Source organism: Littorina saxatilis, unplaced genomic scaffold (genome assembly GCF_037325665.1).
Source record: "Littorina saxatilis isolate snail1 unplaced genomic scaffold, US_GU_Lsax_2.0 scaffold_571, whole genome shotgun sequence".
Lineage (NCBI taxonomy): Eukaryota > Metazoa > Mollusca > Gastropoda > Littorinimorpha > Littorinidae > Littorina > Littorina saxatilis.
In genome coordinates, this window is record NW_027128114.1 from 21562 (window position 1) to 41898 (window position 20337).

The 20337-nt window shown below is 40.2% G+C and overlaps 1 protein-coding gene and 3 long non-coding RNA genes across 7 annotated transcripts; 2 read left to right on the top strand and 2 right to left on the bottom strand.

Moving 5' to 3' along the window:
- Positions 1–457: 457 nt before the first annotated feature.
- Positions 458–4122, bottom strand: LOC138956473 (uncharacterized). Its single transcript, XM_070327823.1, has 2 exons — positions 2638–4122; positions 458–1677 (listed from the first exon to the last, which is right to left on the bottom strand). Exons 1-2 carry the CDS (start codon positions 3626–3628, stop codon positions 731–733), a joined length of 1938 nt encoding a protein of 645 aa, XP_070183924.1. The 5' UTR covers positions 3629–4122; the 3' UTR covers positions 458–730.
- A 770-nt stretch (positions 4123–4892) lies between these two features.
- LOC138956474 (uncharacterized) lies at positions 4893–9691 on the top strand. Of its 4 annotated transcripts, none has more exons than XR_011452668.1 (3): positions 4893–5404; positions 6209–6285; positions 9494–9691. It is a non-coding gene; the product is annotated as an uncharacterized lncRNA (long non-coding RNA). The 4 variants fall into 4 exon arrangements; XR_011452667.1 differs by lacking the exon at positions 4893–5404 and adding an exon at positions 5440–5581; XR_011452670.1 differs by lacking the exon at positions 4893–5404 and adding an exon at positions 5758–5787.
- Positions 9692–12872: 3181 nt separating this feature from the next.
- Positions 12873–16284, top strand: LOC138956471 (uncharacterized). The gene is made up of 3 exons (XR_011452665.1): positions 12873–13206; positions 14070–14146; positions 16147–16284. It is a non-coding gene; the product is annotated as an uncharacterized lncRNA (long non-coding RNA).
- LOC138956472 (uncharacterized) lies at positions 15799–18273 on the bottom strand. Its single transcript, XR_011452666.1, has 2 exons — positions 18030–18273; positions 15799–16225 (listed from the first exon to the last, which is right to left on the bottom strand). It is a non-coding gene; the product is annotated as an uncharacterized lncRNA (long non-coding RNA).
- Positions 18274–20337: the final 2064 nt, after the last annotated feature.

Here is a 20337-nt window from a genome sequence, read left to right on the forward strand (position 1 = left end):
AATTGCACATATGCGTACAATAACCACAATATATGAGAATAATGTTAACCACAATAACAATGACAAGTCGCGTGAAGCAATATAAAAACATTTAGTCAATCAGTATGAAACTTAAATATCAACACCACAAACCAGTCATCGCCAAGACTACGAGATACATTTAGATAGTCTCGGCTAACAATACCGAGACGGATCACGCTCGTCTCCGCAAAGCATGAGACCGTATAGTACTTACTAAACCTATTTTCTGTAATTCTGAGCACATTGTTAGAGTGAACATGACATATCTATATATTTTTGAATTCAGGAAAAAATGAGGAATGCAATGCAGTCAAAGTTTATTTTGTTACTAAAAATTAGATTTTAATGACAAACTTAACAAGCAAACTCATTAATTTATTTTTAAAATTTTGAGCTGAAATGCAATACCATAGTCCGGACTTCGTCGAAGATTACTTTACCAAAATTGCAATCAATTTGGTTGAAAAATTAGGGTGTTAGAGCGCTGCCTCAACTGCCTAAAAAAATCCGGATATGACGTCATCAAAGACATCTTTCCAAAAAATGGAAAAAAGACATCTGGGGATATCGCACTCAGGAACTCTCATGTTAAGTTTTATCAAGATTGGTCCAGTAGTTTCCTCGGAATCACTTTATACACAAACACACCATGAGTCATGACCCTCGTCTCGATTCCCCGTCTATGTTAAAACATTTACATAGTCAAAACTTAGAACATGCCTGCAGCATATGCAGGGCCACCTTCCAGCTGAACAAGTTCTTCCAGTCTCTTTGACTTGGCTGCCCGCACTTTGTCTCTCCTTTTACTTTGCTTGTCTCTCACAGCCTTCAGACTGTTCCGCACCCTCTTGTGCATCCTGGCTGCTCCAAGCCTCTTCATGTGATGTCCAGTCTGGAATCCGAAGAACTGGGCAGAGTCGGCAGCAGCAGCAGGTCCAAAGTTGAACTCTCTAATAGCAGTCAAGACTGCAAACTCAACACGACTGCGGGAAGCAAAGTGGTCCTTAGCACATCTTGACCAAATGAGGCTGTGGAGACACTCATTGGCATTTTGTGTCTTGCCAGAAACACATCTGCTGAGTAGGTGTTCTTCAGAAAGTCTCTCATAAATGGGCAACAGGTGTGCAGCTAACTTCTCCTCATTGAGGGGTGTGTGGATGAGGTGTTTGTGTGGACCTGGAACTTGGTGCTTCGCCAGCGCTTCCTGAAAGAAACACCACGAGCTCTCTCCAGCAGGACAAAGTTCATGTTGTGGATTTTCGTCAGTGGAAAAACAATGGTACAGTGATGCCATGATTGCTTTTTTCATGCTACACACATCCTTGTTGCTACGAATTGCCCGGTTGTAGTAAATCTGTAGCTTGCGTATGGCATTGCCTGTCAGCTGACCCCTTCCACGTCCACCAAGAGTCACCCCTCGCTTTCGGCAGTCTGTCACCATGTTGCGAAGAGCTGTACCAAGTCGTTTACTCACATGGTTCACACACTCTTCCTTGTCAATGTGAATATCCTCACCATAGGGCTTGATGTCGTTGAGCTCTGTAAAAGTCTTGGAGTCACCGTCCGACAGAAGTGTTGTGTAGCGAAGCTTGTTGGTGTTCACCGATCGACGCCATATGACACGGGCTGCTTCCACCTCCATCATCCCTGATGAGCCTGCAAACAAGAACAAAATAAGAAATGTAATTTGCAAACAGAGTATTTTTTAAGTGTGTGTGTGTGTGTGTGTGCACGCATGTGTTATTCACAGTCATTGTACAGCTAATACTTCAACTGTAATTAATACAGAAAAGAATTGAAATAAACATGGAATTACCAAATTACTGTATATTAAATTTCTAGCAGCAGGTATTTATTTATTTATTTATTTATTTACTTTTATTTATTTACGAGGATTTATATCGCGCACGTATCTCACCCCACAAGGCGACTCAAGGCGCATGTTACCTATTAATAGTGGTGAGAACATGTTATATTGTGGCACTGAACATGTTAGATTGTAAACGTTAAGCATAATTCATCAATTGATACTATTTGAACATTTTTAAATACACTTGTATTGTGCCACACATACTTACACGTATGTATGTGGCCACACATGTATAGTTGTATGTATGTATTTGCCACCCCCTGACCACTACTAGCTCCCTCTGTTCTAAGCCCGTTGATTCTGAAGACTTGTGAATCTCACTTCATGCTGTAAATACAGCTCTCTCTCTCTCTCTCTCTCTCTCTCTCTCTCTCTCTCTCTCTCTCTCTCTCTCTCTCTCTCTCTCTCTCTCTCTCTCTCTCTCTATCTGTGTGTGTTTTCTTATTATTTTCATCACACACATCCACTCCCCCATGCCCTGAACTATTCTTAAAAATTGGATTTATATATGCATGTGTTACAACTTTCATTATTATTATCATAAATTGATGATCTGTCTTTATGACGCTTTTTTTTAATCCATCATCCATGCCTTTAGTTTTGGTTTTCAGTTTCACTGGAATGCATGGAAAATAATATCCACTCATCGCTATTACATTTACTTGTAATTTGCTATATTTGAGTAAGTTGCTTAAATTTGAAATAAACTCTATTCAAATATTTCTGGGCAAACAAATATAATTTACCTTTATAGTTCACCTCACACTTGTCCAAGTGGTCCACGAGCCAGGCCGCATACTCCTCTGGTTTTTCCTGAAACAGCTTCTGCCCCGTAGACTCGCACACCTGGCAGTAGGTACACATGACATGGGCATCAACACAGAGTCCAGTAAGTAAGTCCACAGCACACCCAACTCCAATGTGCGAAGAGTGTCCACGAGTAAGCCAGGTGCCATCATAGCTCACAATAATGTTCAGGGTGTCATCGACACCAAGAGTAGTGCCACAGTATCTTGCATGAACTTCTCGAACATATGCAACAGTCTCACTGAACACATGCTTCCGGAATCCCTCTAGTTGTGTGAATAGTTGGCTGGCATGAGTATGAAAGGTCTTGTGGTGAAGTCCAGCTAAATCCATGTTTTCACAGAAATTTCTGAATGTGGTGGCTCCCAGTCCACAAGCAAGCGAGGAATACACTGCCTGTCTGTTCATGTCGAACACTTTTGTCTTGGATTTAAATTTTGTCGCCAGATACTGTTCATACACAGGCTCTTCGCACGAAGAACAGTTCACCTGGGCAAATACTGCCAAGCCACTTGTTGGTCTGGAGTCTGTGCAAAGAGACAAGCACTTGTTTTTGCACTGTGGACAGCACAAACTTGCAACCATACTGTCTACTTCGGCAAAGTCTACAACACCCCTCTGGGTTTTTACCAGGGTTTCAGTAGCAGCAGATGACTTAGTGTCAACTCCACCGGAAACAAACCTCTCATACGATTCTTTTTTGAACTCACTTCTTGTCTTCGTGCCGAGAATGTTTTCAGTGGAAGGAATCGACGCGGAAAATGTAGCACTAGCAGACGACCCCAAAACCGGCACACATTCTGTCACGTCAGTCAGCACAGAAGCTGATTGCGCTGATTTCTTCGCCTTCCATTGACTCTTCACTTGATCTGTCCTCTTTTTCGTAGATTTTGGGGCTCCTCTGGTTGTTGATGGCTTGGTGCGAACCATTTTTGCACAGGAGCGTGTACTTTCACTGCTTGTAAACAAGCGCCATTGTTGTACCACGTGACCCCGGTTGAACGAATCAAGATCGCATCGTACGTCATACTCTCCGTATAAGGAAGTTGGCGTAGATTGAACTACATTGACAATGTTCCGTTAGAGCCGAAGTAGTCCGGAAAATAACGAAACAACGGTCACATGCAAACAGGGGAGGCTATGTAGCATGCAACGTCATGCAGTGTTCGCCCTGTCGTCTGCTCAAATTTGCTGATCAAGGTGTTGAAAATCGGCAATAATAAGGCAAGTTCAGGACAAATGAACGCAATCAGGCGAGGGTTGGTTTATTGAATTTATTTTTATTACACAAAAAAACCATGTATATGCAACATCAACGGCAGAAATTGAAAGAAAAATGACCACAGTTTTCCAAACAGTCAAAATGTCTAAATGCCCAAATTTGCCCAAAAGCTCAGAAATCACCCCCGCACATCCCCTTAAGGGACATGTCAACACTTTTTTTTTTTTTTAAGTTCAAGTGGTTTTTTTATTAAAAAAAAAATATTTTCAATATCAATTTCCAACAAATATTGTCCACATTTACATTTAATTCGTTTTAAAATGTCTTAAAGTACTCATTCTTGAAGTTTGAAAGGGGGTGACAAAACTGACTGGCCTAGTCAATTTTGACCGGGGGGTCATTCTCGGCTAGCTGATTTTGACCGGGATGACACATCCCCCCAAACCTGTTGCGATACATAGATGCATACATATATGCATACATTTCGTCATGTGAGGTCCTAATGTACTTATTCTTGAAGTTTGAAGGGAAGCGTCGAATTTTTTTGTTTTTTTTAGAAAAAAAATGACGGTTTTTTTTCGATTTATTTTTATTAATTTTTTTTTAATATCATTTTGCAACAAATATTGTCCACATTTTACATTCAATTCGTTTTAAAAGGTCTTAAACTACTTATTCTTGAAGTTTGAAGAGGGGGGATCAAAACTGACTAGCCTAGTCAGTTTTGACCGGGGGGTCATTCTGGGCTAGCTGATTTTGACCGGGAGGTCATTCTGGGCTAGCCCAGAATGACACATCCCCCCAAACCTTAGATATACGTAGTTGTATACATATATGCATAAATATTGTTTCTAAAGGTCTTAATGTACTCATTCTTAATCCCCCCGCGGGTTAGGGGAAAGAATTTACCCGATGATCCCCAGCATGTCGTAGGAGGCGACTAACGGTTCAGTTTCTCCTTTTACCCTTGTTAAACATATAGTGTCCACGCCGCCATTTTGGAGTTTTTTTTGTCGAATTCGGCCGATTTGAAGAATTTGGGGAATTTAGTGTACCTTAATTAAGACGCACCTGGCCCGGTTTGCTCAATAAAGCACCACAAGTATGCTAAATAATTAATTAAACATGATTAAATTGGCGACTGCTCTCCACCATTTGAAGATTAAAATTGGCCGTCATAGACTGGTTTTCGTCGCGAGCGTGCCGTTTTCATGACGACTCAAAACAATGGCGAATGGGATGGCCGCTTTGTGACAACAAGCCCACACGTTTCAGTAAGAAATCGACTCAAGGTGGTTCAGAAACCAGCAGACTGACTGGGAACGACACAGAATTACGAGAAATTCATGCTCGACGCACACAATGCAAAGTTATCAATTCAGCAAGCAGTGGGAAAGTTGGATTGAACTGCATGAGTGTTACCGTCGTGTGGCGGTGTGCGCTGACTACCCACGACGCAGAGCTCTCACCTGCTGCCCGGATTTGTAAGTAAAACAAGTGTTGTGTAGACTTTGGACAGACCTAGACAAATGTTGCTGCCGTTTTTGTCTGTGTGTCTGCTGGTGTGTTGAGCGAATGAAGCATCCATCAAGCGAGTGCACGAACGTGTAGTGTGCAGGGTCGATTGAGTCCAGTTTTGGTTTGAACACGGACACGCCACGGTGTGTGTGTGTGTGTCTGTGCACTGCACAGGAGCTTGTATCAAAGTGCCGGTCGATCATTATTTACTCCTTCATCCCTACAGTCTTCTTACAACTACATACTACGCATTCGCTAGCCTAGTAAAGGCGTACATGCAGGAGTAAATAATGATCAACTGGCAGTTGGGTACAAGCTCCTGTGGCTGACACTGTGACAGACAGACAGAGTAGGTAATCCCCCTAAAAATTGTTTTGAGATGGAAAAAGTAAGGTCAGTCAGCACAGTCTTTGGATGTAGTGCAACAGAAAATGTTATTTATAACTGACATTTTATATTGTCAGCGGTATGAGTTTTTCTGTGCCTAAAGTTTTTAATGTTGTGATTTTGCAGGAAAAACTATGATTGAAGCTTATTGTAAGGCTTTGTGAAAGGGTAACTTTTTAACGAAGATCACATTCTTCCTCGGACGGCGTTCATTGAAGCAAACACTAAATGCGGCAGAATCTCATTCATCCTTTCTTTTTTAACTGCCATTTTTAAGTGTCGCTGTGCATGTTGAAAGCTTCATGTTCAGAACTGATGTTGCTGTAGAACTGTATGTAATTGGCCAGCCTTTGTATAATTACTATATTTTTTTTAATTTTCAGGGGAAAAGCACCCGGACATCAAACATTCTTGCAATGTGTGGCAATAATGGTTTAAAATATTTTGGACAAAGCTCAAGGTGAGTTTAAATGTTCATAATTCTGATGTAAGTCAAGCTTATCTTTTATCTTGAGTAACTATCTCTGTCATGTTTCTCTCAGGCTGCGCGACCGACAGAAAAGTTGCCAGGAACCGATTCCTTGAGTGTGGCCAATTGTTCCCCATTTCTGGTTCACTTGAGCTGCAGGCAATTTTGTTGAGTGATTAAAAGTTATGGATTCTTTAAAAAGGTGTATGTTTGAGGATAAGACACTGTCAACGTTTTGAAACAGTATTTTTCTTCTTCATGGTTATAAAAAAACTGCAGCACCTGTGTTCAATTTCTGAAGATGCATTATTACTACAGTGGCACCCCCCTTTTACGACCTCAAACAATCTGAGAAAATCGAGTCTAAAAAAGGAACGAGTCTTAAAATGGGGGTAATTTTACAGAGGCTATGAACAGAAAATGTGAGAAAACAAGGTCTTAAAAAGAAGGGAGTTTTAAATTGGGGGGTCATAGAAGGGAGGTTCCACTGCATTAATCATGCCATGGAAATCATGATCAATTTACAGATAAATACAATGACAATTAAAAGCAATTTGCAGCCCAGTGTCTTATTATTTGATCATATTCTGTCTATTTTTATCATTGCATCTTTGCTACAGAAATTCATGGTTACATCTTGACCAAAAGTCAATTATTATCAATAAACCAAACAACATGCGCACACAAAAACATACTCAATTGTCAAGAACAGTGTCTATTCTATTCCATGTAGATCTCAAATCCACAGGCACACATTCTCTCTGCACAGTTCAAAGGTGCTACACATGAAACTATTCTTGGAATTCGAGCACTTTTCAACACCTGTATATATTTGTTTTGCACAAGTTTTACTAGACCTGTGAATTCAACGCATTAATCAATACACTTTCACGACCCTTCCCCAGCCTTTATTGCTCATGTCAGCTGTTTCCATGCACAAATAGTCACCCTGTATGTATCTTTCGCTTGATATGCAAGTGTCTAAACAGAAAGAAAAAACACTAAAAACCAAACACAAAAATTCATTCAGTGAGAGTGTTTGTTTATTTGTTGCTTAACGTCCAGCCGACTACGCAGAGCCATATCAGGACGAGGAAGGGGGGGATGAAGGGGGCCACTTGTCAAGCGATTCCTGTTTACAAATGCACTAACCCATTACTTGTGTCCCAGCAGGCTTTAGTAAAACTAAATTAATACCTACTGGAAGATTACCAGTTTCCAGTATGTTAAAATAGGCTTAACCTATCTACTGCTGGACTTACATCAGAACACTAACAGATTAAACTATACATGAATCGCAAGACAAGCGGCAAGAGAAGAGATTTTTGGAAAAAATACAGGTGAATGAGCAAGAAGGCAGAACAAAGAAAAGAATTCATGAAGAAAAAGAGAGCATGACAGGAAAGAGGAACCAAAAATCTACCTAACAGCAAACTAGAAAGCTCCTGCGGTTCCAAAAACAGGAGGGGCCTTTAATTTCATAACCGCAGTGCCCCACTGCGGGATCAGGGAGAGAATGTACACACATCCTAAAAAACACGAAATGAATAGTCATTCTGTCAGTCTTTGATACTGATCCAAGACATTGATGTGACGAAGAAAGGGGTAAGTTTATTTTAGAAAGCTAAAATCTTTCAGAGGGAAGTGGTGTTATCAAACACTGGTCGTTTCACATGCTCCCTGGAAATCACTGAAAGCAGACCTCTTCAACTTCAGAAGACCCTCCCTCGTCTTATTTTTGAGGGGCTATCTAGAGATACTCCAGTGCCGAGAGTATGAAATAAATAAATATATAGCTGTCTGTCAGCGTTCTTTAGAATGAAAATGTCTCTACAAGGTGCAGAACTGTGCACATAATAAAAAAACACCACACACACAACATATGTTCAAACACTGATCCAAATGTTGGGGGTGGGCGTTTACTAGGTACTAACGGCGCTTACAAGGTAGATTACAGTACATTAAAAAAGCAAAAAACTATATACATTATTTGTATTTTTGACCAAATTATGACATTTTACACTGATTGAGACAGTCGGTGTTCCTCAAGGTGAACAAGGACTGTCAAGGCAGGGGCGGACAAGGGGGGGGGGGGGGGGGGGGTTCTGGGGTTTCCGGAAACCTCCCCCCCAGCCAAAAAATAAAAATATTTTTTGTGTTTTTTTTGTGTTTCAATTTTTTGGGTATTAATCAGTGACAAAATCTGCTGCCTGAAACTGGTAATGATCATCCTCAGAATGCACCAGATTGCACCATTTGCATCCTTTTTTTCAGAATTTTCCGGGGGGGCATGCCCCCGGACCCCCCTAGCAAGCTAGGCGCTTTGCACCGTCGGCTCGGCGCTTCGCGCCTTCACACCCACAAAATGAACTGATCCGCCCCTGCAAGGTGTGTATATAATGTCATATTTTTGTCAAAAATACAAATAACATTTATGTATCGATTGGTTCTGGTTAGAATTCCTTTTAATTGTTTTTTTAATGTACAAACATGCACCCCGGGGCGGGGATATAGCTCAGTTGGTAGCGCGCTGGATTTGTATTCAGTTGGCCGCTGTCAGCGTGAGTTCGATCCCAGGTTCGGCGGAAATTTATTTCACAGAGTCAACTTTGTGTGCAGACTCTCTTCGGTGTCCGAACCACCCCCCGTGTATACTACATTGGGTGTGCACGTTAAAGATCCCACAATTGACAAAAGGGTCTTTCCTGGCAAAATTGCTTAGGCACAGTTAATAATTGTCTACCATACCCGTGTGACTTGGAATAAGGCCGTGGAAAGTAAATATGCGCCGACATGGCTGCAATCTACTGGCCGTATAAAATTTCATCTCACACGGCATCACTGCAGAGCGCCTAGAACTGTACCCACGGAATATGCGCGATATAAGCCTCATTAATTGATTGATTGATATTTTGTAGTCTCAGCTGGCCGTCTAATATGGAATGTGACGGAGCATGTGTAAACCAACCCACACAGAAACGCACTTTGTTTAACACACAAATGTACTCCAATGCAGGCAACAAGGAAGAAAGTCAGTTTACTGGCCAGTTGGATGTATAATGTCATTCCTATGACCCATACACAGCAACTGCACATGGCAACTCTTACACCTTCACCCGAATAGCCAATATCTTTCCTCAATATAACTGAATGATGCGTATCGTTTGGCTTTATTGATCTTTCCCTCTTCTTCTTCCAGGACCAGGGCATCTTCAATCTCTTCTTTGTGTGTGGGCCAGTAGGAGCCTGCTGTCATCAAGCACCAGTGCCTTGAAGTCCTGGAGCATAAACAGAAAATCACCCATCAGTGAAGACACTTAATTCAAACTTCGAAAAGGGTTGAAAAAATTAACCAAATGCAAGAAAAAGTGTGAAAATAAAGAGTTACAGAAGAGTGTTTGTAATCTATTCATGTACGTAATGGATTGCAAGTGTGAGTAAAAGGTGGTGGTGGGTGGGAGAGGGGGGATGGGATATACCTGTGGGCATTGGCTTTCCAGATTTTTAGCATTCTGACACACTTAGCATTCTCACACTGACAAGTGTGAAAATGTGACGTGTTCTAGTGCTCCTGACGAGCAAAAGTGTCAGTTACACATCTTTGGCTACTTGAAATGAATGCCCAGTTTACCATTGCATTGTACAGTGAAACCCTAACTTTGCCCTCCCCCCCCCCCCCCCCTTTTAAAAAAACACAACATTTGTCTTAAAAGACACTACTTTCTCAGATTCCTGTTTATAACCTCTATTCTAAGACATTCTGCTTTTCTTTGATTGAGTTTGCTGTATATAAATATATATCTTAAAAGGGCTCCACTGTATCTCTAAAAAATTTCTCTACAAGAGGTATTGTAGCAGCATCTGTCAAATGCTCAACCGCAAAAAGGTCAATTTGATATAATTATTCAATACTTATGTTTCAAGCTAAGCAGACCTGCTGTTTGACATGTGGTTGGAAAATGTGCTTCAGGGATTGTCTTATTTGAAAAAAAAAATGAACAGGAAGGCAGATATCTATTTGAACTGCAAAGCAGACACAATTCAAAAACCTACACATCATTATTATGACTTCCTACATAACAGCATGATCATGGAATCTGTTAGCCAATGTGTCAGATCATAACGATCATTATGGAGGCAGAAATGATCCCCTCAATCTGTAAAATATCCTTCTTTACAAACAGCATACAGGTGTAGCTAAAACAGAATTCATATTACAGTGGAACCCCCTTTTACGATCTCCCAAAATCTGATAAAATCAGGTATTTAAAAATAGGAAGTCTTAAAATGAAGGTGAATTTGCATAGGTTATGACCAGAAAATCTTAAAAGCAAGGTCTAAATATAGGGGAGATCTTGAATTGTAAAGGTTTTTAAAAGGGGGGGGGGGGAGGTCACGGTACAGCACCCCAATTGTGAGGACTGTTCATTTATTTCCCTTTATGAGACACTAAAAGGTTGTGGGTACTGAAATATAACTGCACAAAATATCTTGACAAAATCTGGATGCTGAAGCTGAATTTTCATTCTTTTTCAATATTTTTTGAAACCAGGAAATACACACATTCCCTAGAATGAAAAAAAAGCACCGGTAATGTAATTTGTGACTGAGACCTAAAAACCTCACCGTTAGTCATTATTTAGTATACCCTGTAACAAAGTCTTCGACCTCACAAATCTTGCAGAATAAAAAGGTACTTACTCGAATGATTGAGTTTGGAGGAGGCGTGGGGTTTGAGGGGGCGAAGCAGTGAGAGAAAGTACTTATAACTATAGTCCTGATTCACCTTCAAATAGTTTTTTGGGCCACCCAGACCACTATTTACACCCCCACTTACACACAATTTTACTTATTTTCTGCACACATTACATTCTTAAAACACACACACATCCACACATAACAAGTACACAACACGCACTGATTTTCTTGACATTGTTCAGTTGGATGAATGTGATAGCACTCTATTGGAATTCACAAAATTACCCTTGGCTCTAACATATAAGTCTTTTTCTTTTAACTCCTGCACACAGAGAAAGTATCTATTAATATTATAAGTATAACTAGTCCTCACTTACCTTCAAATTGTTATTCGGATCAGCCTTCCCCTTGCCCAGCAAACCAATTTCAGTTTGAGAAGACTTGGACCAGTCCTTGCCTCTGCATTAGCTCACACCTCTGCTAATTCCTCTCCCTATCCTGCCTCGATGTGCACTTTTCTCTTGAAGTTGAACGAGCAGCCTGTCCGCTTGTTCAGTTGTTGTTTTGAATGTAAAACTTCCATAGCCTGAAAATAAAGACAAATGCTTGAAAAGAATACACTATATATTAATCAATCTCCCTTACAGTTAATGAGTTATTTGTAGCAAACTTCAATCATAATCAGGAAAAGCTCACTTGAGTTTTGACAGCTGACACACAACGTTCACACACACAACAGTGTAGTTTGTACTCTTTTTTTCACGTGTATACAAAAATACAATTTATATGTGATTATATCACAAGCATAATACACACACACACACACACACACACACACACAAACACACATAATCACACTCATGCACAAAGTGACACACAGTCACATTCATGCACACACACACAGTGATACAAGTCTCTCTCACACACACACACACACACACACACACACACACACACACACACACACACACACAACAAATGCACAAGACACTGATATCCTCGACATTGTTCAGAGGGATAAGTATAATTTCTTCTCTTTTGGGTTACTATTATGAGAAAAGACATAATTTTCAGAGCTCTCTATTTCAGTATTTGTCTGAAACATGAATGCGCTTTGCTTCGAACTCTCGCACGTTTACTGTTCCCTGTGTTCGATCAGTGACATGAATGGAATTTGAAACAAATGCATAAGCTTATAGGTAAAAGCGCAACTTTAGAGACATATATTTGAAATGATCACCAACAGGCAACACATATCATATGTCCCAAGATAATCTGAGTACTGCTTCAAAACAAAGTACGAGCATGATCTTCGAATCATTTTGAGTGCTACAGGGCTTTTTGACTCGCATCGATCGATTCATTTGCAGTCCTGCTGAGAGCAACTTGTACACTGATACTGACTTGTCCTATTGAAAGCTTTATTTCCTGTCAGACAACGTTAACACTTACCTTTTCACTTTCAGACTACAATGATCGCAGGGAGACGCCATTGTTGACACATTTGACAAGGGAAATCACCCAACCATTACAAGAGTGCTCTTTCCTTGGATTCTGTTACGACAATTAATTAGCTATCAAAACTGTTGAATTTGCAAAGTTAAGTTATTCCTCATGGATGGTAGCATTATTTGTAACGTAGAATCTTACGGTGATGCTTTGAAAGCGATCTGAAGGCCTTTTCCCGGCGGAGACTATCCCTTTGAACATATAGTGTCCACGCCGCCATTTTGGAGGTTTTTTTTTCGAATTCGGCCGATTTGAAGAATTTGGGGAATTTAGTGTACCTTAATTAAGACGCACCTGGCCCGGTTTGCTCAATAAAGCACCCCAAGTATGCTAAATAATTAATTAAACAAGATTAAATTGGCGACTGCTCTCCACCATTTGAAGATTAAAATTGGCCGTCATAGACTGGTTTTCGTCGCGAGCGTGCCGTTTTCATGACGACTCAAAACAATGGCGGATGGGATGGCCGCTTTGTGACAACAAGCCCACACGTTTCAGTAAGAAATCGACTCAAGGTGGTTCAGAAAGCAGCAGACTGACTGGGAACGACACAGAATCACGAGAAAGTCATGCTCGACGCACAAAATGCAAAGTTATCAACAGCAATCAGTGGGAAATTTGGATTGAACTGCATGAGTGTTACCGTCGTGTGGCGGTGTGCGCTGACTACCCACGACGCAGAGCTCTCTCCTGCTGCCGGGATTTGTAAGTAAAACAAGTGTTGTGTAGACTTTGGACAGACCTAGACAAATGTTGCTGCCGTTTTTGTCTGTGTGTCTGCTGGTGTGTTGAGCGAATGAAGCATCCATCAAGCGAGTGCACGAACGTGTAGTGTGCAGGGTCGATTGAGTCCAGTTTTGGTTTGAACGAGGACACGCCACGGTGTGTGTGTGTCTGTGCACTGCACAGGAGCTTGTATCAAAGTGCCGGTCGATCATTATTTACTCCTTCATCCCTACAGTCTTCTTACAACTACATACTACGCATTCGCTAGCCTAGTAAGGGCGTACATGCAGGAGTAAATAATGATCAACTGGCAGTTGGGTACAAGCTCGTGTGGTGCACTGTCTAGAGGAGACTGAGACTGACACTGTGACAGACACTGTGACAGACAGAGTAGGTAATCCCCCTGAAAATTGTTTTGAGATGGAAAAAGTAAGGTCAGTCAGCACAGTCTTTGGATGTAGTGCAACAGAAAATGTTATTTATAACTGACATTTTATATTGTCAGCGGTATGAGTTTTTCTGTGCCTAAAGTTTTTAATGTTGTGATTTTGCAGGAAAAACTATGATTGAAGCTTATTGTAAGGCTTTGTGAAAGGGTAACTTTTTAACGAAGATCACATTCTTCCTCGGACGGCGTTCATTGAAGCAAACACTAAATGCGGCAGAATCTCATTCATCCTTTCTTTTTTAACTGCCGTTTTTAAGTGTCGCTGTGCATGTTGAAAGCTTCATGTTCAGAACTGATGTTGCTGTAGAACTGTATGTAATTGGCCAGCCTTTGGTTTACACTTAGTGGTTTATATGTTGCTATAATTACTAAAACTATTTTTTTTAATTTTCAGGGGAAAAGCACCCGGACATCAAACATTCTTGCAATGTGTGGCAATAATGGTTTAAAATATTTCGGACAAAGCTCAAGGTGAGTTTAAATGTTCATAATTCTGATGTAAGTCAAGCTTATCTTTTATCTTGAGTAACTATCTCTGTCATGTCTCTCTCAGGCACAGAAAAGTTGCCAGGAACCGATTCCTTGAGTGTGGCCAATTGTTCCTCATTTCAAGGTTCACTTGAGCTGCAGGCAATTTTGTTGAGTGATTAAAAGTTATGGATTCTTTAAAAAGGTGTACGTTTGAGGATAAGACACTGTCAAAGTTTTGAAACAGTATTTTTCTTCTTCATGGTTATAAAAAAACTGCAGCACCTGTGTTCAATTTCTGAAGATGCATTATTACTACAGTGGCACCCCCCTTTTACGACCTCAAACAATCTGAGAAAATCGAGTCTAAAAAAGGAACGAGTCTTAAAATGGGGGTAATTTTACAGAGGTTATGAACAGAAAATGTGAGAAAACAAGGTCTTAAAAAGAAGGGAGTTTTAAATTGGGGGGTCATAGAAGGGAGGTTCCACTGCATTAATCATGCCATGGAAATCATGATCAGTTTACAGATAAATACAATAACAATTAAAAGCAATTTGCAGCCCAGTGTCTTATTATTTGATCATATTCTGTCTATTTTTATCATTGCATCTTTGCTACAGAAATTCATGGTTACATCTTGACCAAAAGTCAATTATTATCAATAAACCAAACATGCGTACACAAAAACATACTCAATTGTCAAGAACACTGTCTATTTTATTCCATGTAGATCTCAAATCCACAGGCACACATCCTCTCTGCACAGTTCAAAGGTGCTACACATGAAACTATTCTTGGAATTCGAGCACTTTTCAACACCTGTATATATTTGTTTTGCACAAGTTTTACTAGACCTGTGAATTCAACGCATTAATCAATACACTTTCAGGACTCTTCCCCAGACTTTATTGCTCATGTCAGCTGTTTCCATGCACAAATAGTCACCCTGTATGTATCTTTCGCTTGATATGCAAGTGTCTAAACAGAAAGAAAAAACACTAAAAACCAAACACAAAAATTCATTCAGTGAGAGTGAATGTACACACATCCTAAAAAACACAAAATGAATAGTCATTCTGTCAGTCTTTGATACTGATCCAAGACATTGATGTGACGAAGAAAGGGGTAAGTTTATTTTAGAAAGCTAATAAGCTAATATCTTTCAGAGGGAAATGGTGTTATCAAACACTGGTCGTTTCACATGCTCCCTGGAAATCACTGAAAGCAGACCTCTTCAACTTCAGAAGACCCTCCCTCGTCTTCTTTTTGAGGGGCTATCTAGAGATACTCCAGTGCGGAGAGTATGAAATAAATAAATATATAGCTGTCTGTCAGCGTTCTCTAGAATGAAAATGTCTCTACAAGGTGCAGAACTGTGCACATAATAAAAAAAACACCACACACACAACATATGTTCAAACACTGATCCAAATGTTGGGGGTGGGCGTTTACTAGGTACTAACGGCGCTTACAAGGTAGATTACAGTACATTAAAAAAGCAAAAAACAATATACATTATTTGTATTTTTGACCAAATTATGACATTTTACACAGACTGAGACAGTCAGTGTTCCTTAAAGGTGAACAAGGACTGTCAAGGTGTGTGTAAAATGTCATATTTTGGTCAAAAATACAAATAACATTTATGTATCGATTGGTTCTGGTTAGAATTCCTTTTAATTGTTTTTTTAATGTACAAACATGCACTATTTTGTAGTCTCAGCTGGCCGTCTAATATGGAATGTGACAGAGCATGTGTAAACCAACCCACACAGAAACGCACTTTGTTTAACACCACAATGTACTCCAATGCGGGCAGCAAGGAAGAAAGTCAGTGTACTGGCCAGTTGGATCTATAATGTCATTCCTATGACCCATACACAGCAACTGCACATGGCAACTCTTACACCTTCACCCGAATAGCCAATATCTTTCCTCAATATAACTCTGAATGATGCGTATCGTTTGGCTTTATTGATCTTTCCCTCTTCTTCTTCCAGGACCAGGGCATCTTCAATCTCTTCTTTGTGTGTGGGCCAGTAGGAGCCTGCTGTCATCAAGCACCAGTGCCTTGAAGTCCTGGAGCATAAACAGAAAATCACCCATCAGTGAAGACACTTAATTCAAACTTCGAAAAGAGTTGAAAAAATTAACCAAATGCAAGAAAAAGTGTGAAAATAAAGAGTTACAAAAGAGTGTTTTTAATCTATTCATGTACGTAATGGATTACAAGTGTGAGTAAAAGTTGGTGGTGGGTGGGAGAGGGGGGATGGGATATACCTGTGGGCATTGGCTTTCCAGATTTTTAGCATTCTGACACACTTAGCATTCTGAAAATGTGACGTGTTCTAGTGCTCCTGACGAGCAAAAGTGTCAGTTACACATCTTTAGCTACTTGGAATGAATGCCCAGTTTACCATTGCATTGTACAGTGAAACCCTAACTTTGCCGTCCCCCCCCCCCCCCCCCTTTAAAAAAAACACAACAACATTTGTTTTAAAAGACACTACTTTCTCAGATTCCTGTTTATAACCTCTATTCTAAGACATTCTGCTTTTCTTTGATTGAGTTTGCTGTATATACAGTATATCTTAAAAGGGCTCCACTGTATCTCTAAATTTTTTCTCTACAAGAGGTATTGTAGCAGCATCTGTCAAGTGCTCAACCGCAAAAAGGTCAATTTGATATAATTATTCAATACTGATGTTTCAAGCTAAGCAGAACTGCTGTTTGACATGTGGTTGGAAAATGTGCTTCAGGGATTGTCTTGTTTAAAAAAAAATTGAACAGGAAGGCAGACATCTATTTGAACTGCAAAGCAGACACAATTCAAAAACCTACACATCATTATTATGACTTCCTACATAACAGCATGATCATGGAATCTGTTAGCCAATGTGTCAGATCATAACGATCATTATGGAGGCAGAAATGATCCCCTCAATCTGTAAAATATCCTTCTTTACAAACAGCATACAGGTGTAGCTAAAACAGAATTCATATTACAGTGGAACCCCCTTTTACGATATCCCAAAATCTGATAAAATCAGGTATTAAAAAGCAGGAAGTCTTAAAATGAAGGTGAATTTTCATAGGTTATGACCAGAAAATCTGAAAAGCAAGGTCTAAATATAGGGGAGATCTTGAATTGTAAAGGTTTTTAAAAGGGGGGGTTCACGGTACAGCACCCTAATTGTGAGGACTGTTCATTTATTTCCCTTTATGAGACACTAAAAGGTTGTGGGTACTGAAATATAACTGCACAAAATATCTTGACAAAATCAGGATGCTGAAGCTGAATTTTCATTCTTTTTCAATAGTTTTGGAAACCAGGAAATACACACATTCCCTAGAATGGAAAAAAAAACCACTGGTAATGTAATTTGTGACTGAGACCTAAAAACCTCAACGTTAGTCATTATTTAGTATACCCTGTAACAAAGTCTTCGACCTCACAAATCTTGCAGAATAAAAAAGGTACTTACTCGAATGATTGAGTTTGGAGGAGGCATGGGGGTTGAGGGGGGGGGAAGCAGTGAGAGAAAGTACAAGTTATAACTATAGTCCTGATTCACCTTCAAATTGTTTTTTGGGCCACCCAGACCACTAATTTACACCCCCACTTACACAAAATTTTACTTTTTTTCTGCACACATTACATTCCTAAACACACACAAACCCACACATAACAAATACACAACACGCACTGATTTTCTTGACATTGTTCAGTTGGATGAATGTAATTTCTTCATTTTCTGTGATAGCACTCTATTGGAATTCACAAAATTACCCTTGGCTCTAACATCATAAGTCTTTTTCTTTTAACTCCTGCACACAGAGAAAGTATCTATTAATATTATAAGTATAACTAGTCCTCACTTACCTTCAAATTGTTATTCGGATCAGCCTTCCCCTTGCCCAGCAAACCAATTTCAGTTTGAGAAGACTTGGACCAGTCCTTGCCTCTGCATTAGCTCACACCTCTGCTAATTCCTCTCCCTATCCTGCCTCGATGTGCACTTTTCTCTTGAAGTTGAACGCGCAGCCTGGCCGCTTGTTGTTTTGAATGTAAAACTTCCATAGCCTGAAAATAAAGACAAATGCTTGAAAAGAATACACTATATCTTAATCAATCTCCCTTAAAGTTAATGAGTTATTTGTAGGCAAACTTCAATCATAATCAGGAAAAGCTCACTTGAGTTTTGACAGCTGGCACACAACGTTCACGCACACAACAGTGTAGTTTGTACTCTTTTTTTCACGTGTATGCAAAAATACAATTTATATATATACTAGATGATTACCCGCTTCGCCGGGTACCGGCTTCGCCGGTAAGAAGTAGAGCCGAATACCGGGCGAAGGAAAGGAGATAAACGCGCAAAACACTGGAGACCTTCTAAAAATAGTAACGTGCAGTGACCTTCTAAAAATAGTAACGTAGTAACGGGAATATGGATTGACGCCACACGGAGGAAGGGAGATAATCGCGGCTGAAAACACTGGAGAAGATAAGGAAGAGTTACTGGTAGTGGATCCCGACAACAACAAAAAAACAAAAAAACAAATCGGTTCAGCGCGCACAGCGCTGCGCGCTGAGAGCACGTGTTGAAATATCTCATCGATGAGGTTGTGTCCGGGGTGTAGCTGAATACGGTGTCCAAATTTGAAAAAGATCCACCGAGAACTTTGGCCGTGCATCGCGAACAGACAGACAGACAGACAGACAGACAGACACTAGTCGTATATATATATATATATATATATATATATATATATGTGATTATATCACAAGCATAATACACACACACACACACAAACACACACATAATCACACTCATGCACACAGTGACACACACACACAGTCACATTCATGCACACACTGTCACTCGGTGACACAGTGACACACACACACAGTGATACAAGTCACACACACACACACACACACACACACACACAACAAATGCACAAGACACTGATATCCTCGACATTGTTCAGAGGGATAAGTATAATTTCTTCTCTTTTGGGTTACTATTATGAGAAAAGACATAATTTTCAGAGCTCTCTATTTGTCTGAAACATGAATGCGCTTTGCTTCGAACTCTCGCACGTTTACTGTTCCCTGTGTTCGATCAGTGACATGAATGGAATTTGAAACAAATGCATAAGCTTATAGGTAAAAGCGCAACTTTAGAGACATATATTTGAAATGATCACCAACAGGCAACACATATGTCCAAGATAATCTGAATGAGTACTGCTCCTAAACAAAGTACGAGTATGATCTTCGTCAGGGCGAATCATTTTGAGTGCTACAGGGCTTTTTGACTCGCATCGATCGATTCATTTGCAGTCCTGCTGAGAGCAACTTGTACACTGATACTGACTTGTCCTATTGAAAGCTTTATTTCCTGTCAGACAACGTTAACACTTACCTTTTCACTTTCAGACTACAATGATCGCAGGAAGTCGCCATTGTTGACACAGTTGACAAGGGAAATCACCCAATCATTACAAGAGTGCTCTTTCCTTGGATTCTGTTACGACAATTAATTAGCTATCAAAACTGTTGAATTTGCAAAGTTAAGTGATTACTCGTGGATGGTAGCATTATTTGTAACATAGAATCTTATGGTGAAGCTTTGAAAGCGATCTGAAGGCCTTTTCCCGGCGGACACTATCCCTTTAAGTGTTTCTTGTATAGAATATAGTCAATTTTTGTAAAGATTTTAGTCAAGCAGTATGTAAGAAATGTTAAGTCCTTTGTACTGGAAACTTGCATTCTCCCAGCAAGGTCATATATTGTACTACGTTGCAAGCCCCTGGAGCAATTTTTTGATTAGTGTTTTTGTGAACAAGAAACAATTAACAAGTGGCTCTATCCCATTCCCCCCCCCCCCCCCCCTTTCCCCGTCGCGATATAACCTTGAACGGTTGAAAACGACGTTAAACACCAAATAAAGAAAGAACTCATTCTTAAAGTTTCAAGGGGGGGGGGGGGGGGTCAAAATTGACTAGGGGGGGGGGATCAAAACTGACAAGCCCAGAATGACCTCCCGGTCAAAATAGGCTAGACTAGAATGACCGGGAGTTCATTCTGGGCTGCTTCAAAATAGGCTGCTACACCTGGTTTGGCAGACCCTTGAATGTAACCCCTATGTGTGTGTGTGTGTGTGTCATTTGTGAGTATGTGT